The following is a 1,016-nucleotide window of genomic DNA, read 5'->3' as shown; positions in this document are numbered from 1 at the left end:
ATTCGAAAACAAATATTTTTTTGCAAATTTTTATTTGGGTTAATCCTTAATCTTATTTCAAAATTTGCTGTCATCCCCTCATTTCCAAGGACCCGTGTGAAATATTAAAAAAAAATGCATATATATGCAGTAAAATACATGTATATTGTATATTTAAAATTATTTGTTAATTAAGGAGTACAGCATTTTACAAATAAAACACCTATAGAAGAACAGCGCGACAATGGCTAAATTGTTACATGCTTGTTGTTATGCTCTATAGTATGTACACTGTATCTATATTTATAGTTTATTTTAATAATCCTTTCACATACAATGTGTATGCGTGTATCGTCGGTCTGTCTAACTATACATTAAGTTGTCAATAGGGTTGGTTGATTCCATGAATCATCTTCACTCGATGCAGCATTCGCTGCAATGCATCCTGGCTAAGCGGCTGTGAGGAGTACCAAACGGGCGAATCGGGCACACAAGATATATCTGGTTGGAAGTATAAAGCTTTGTTGCGCGTCTTTACACTTAAAAATGGAAAATATAAGTTAATACAAAATATTTATATCAATTAGAAAATACCATTTCGATTTATAGAATTCCAGTAGAGCCACAGGACAGCGCCGTAGATTCTCTTCGTTTTCTAGCTGTTCGTACTTCTTTTTCTTGTACGGATTGGCATCTGTTTTACAAAGGTCAAAATATATTAGTAAAATCATTCAACAAGTCTTTGATCTCAATAGCTCTTACCCTTCCAGACCTTCCGCGTGCTGGGAACATTGGAGTTCTGCGATGCGCCATGAGCTGCAGCCGATGCCCGGCGATGTTTTTTGGGTTTCAGCGAAACAGTCCGTTGACAAAGTTCTTCAAGTCACTGAAGAATCTGCTCTGCAACTATACCCTTAAGGAAAAGGTCATAAGTTTTCAATAAAGCATTGAATTTGGTATCTTGCTGTCTTCTGAATATATTATATTTCACCTGACTTATTCACAATAAATAGAAATTTCTCGACTTTTCTAATTCT

General features: G+C 35.1%; 1 protein-coding gene across 1 annotated transcript; it reads right to left on the bottom strand.

Moving 5' to 3' along the window:
• Positions 1–337: 337 nt before the first annotated feature.
• On the bottom strand, positions 338–713 carry LOC127566271 (transcriptional regulator QRICH1-like). Its single transcript, XM_052008292.1, has 2 exons — positions 574–713; positions 338–518 (listed from the first exon to the last, which is right to left on the bottom strand). Exons 1-2 carry the CDS (start codon positions 708–710, stop codon positions 362–364), a joined length of 294 nt encoding a protein of 97 aa, XP_051864252.1. The 5' UTR covers positions 711–713; the 3' UTR covers positions 338–361.
• Between the last annotated feature and the right edge of the window lie 303 nt (positions 714–1,016).

This window comes from Drosophila albomicans, unplaced genomic scaffold (genome assembly GCF_009650485.2).
Source record: "Drosophila albomicans strain 15112-1751.03 unplaced genomic scaffold, ASM965048v2 utg000119l_pilon, whole genome shotgun sequence".
Lineage (NCBI taxonomy): Eukaryota > Metazoa > Arthropoda > Insecta > Diptera > Drosophilidae > Drosophila > Drosophila albomicans.
The sequence above is the reverse complement of the archived record's forward strand: the minus strand, read 5'-3'. Positions and strand labels throughout refer to the sequence as shown.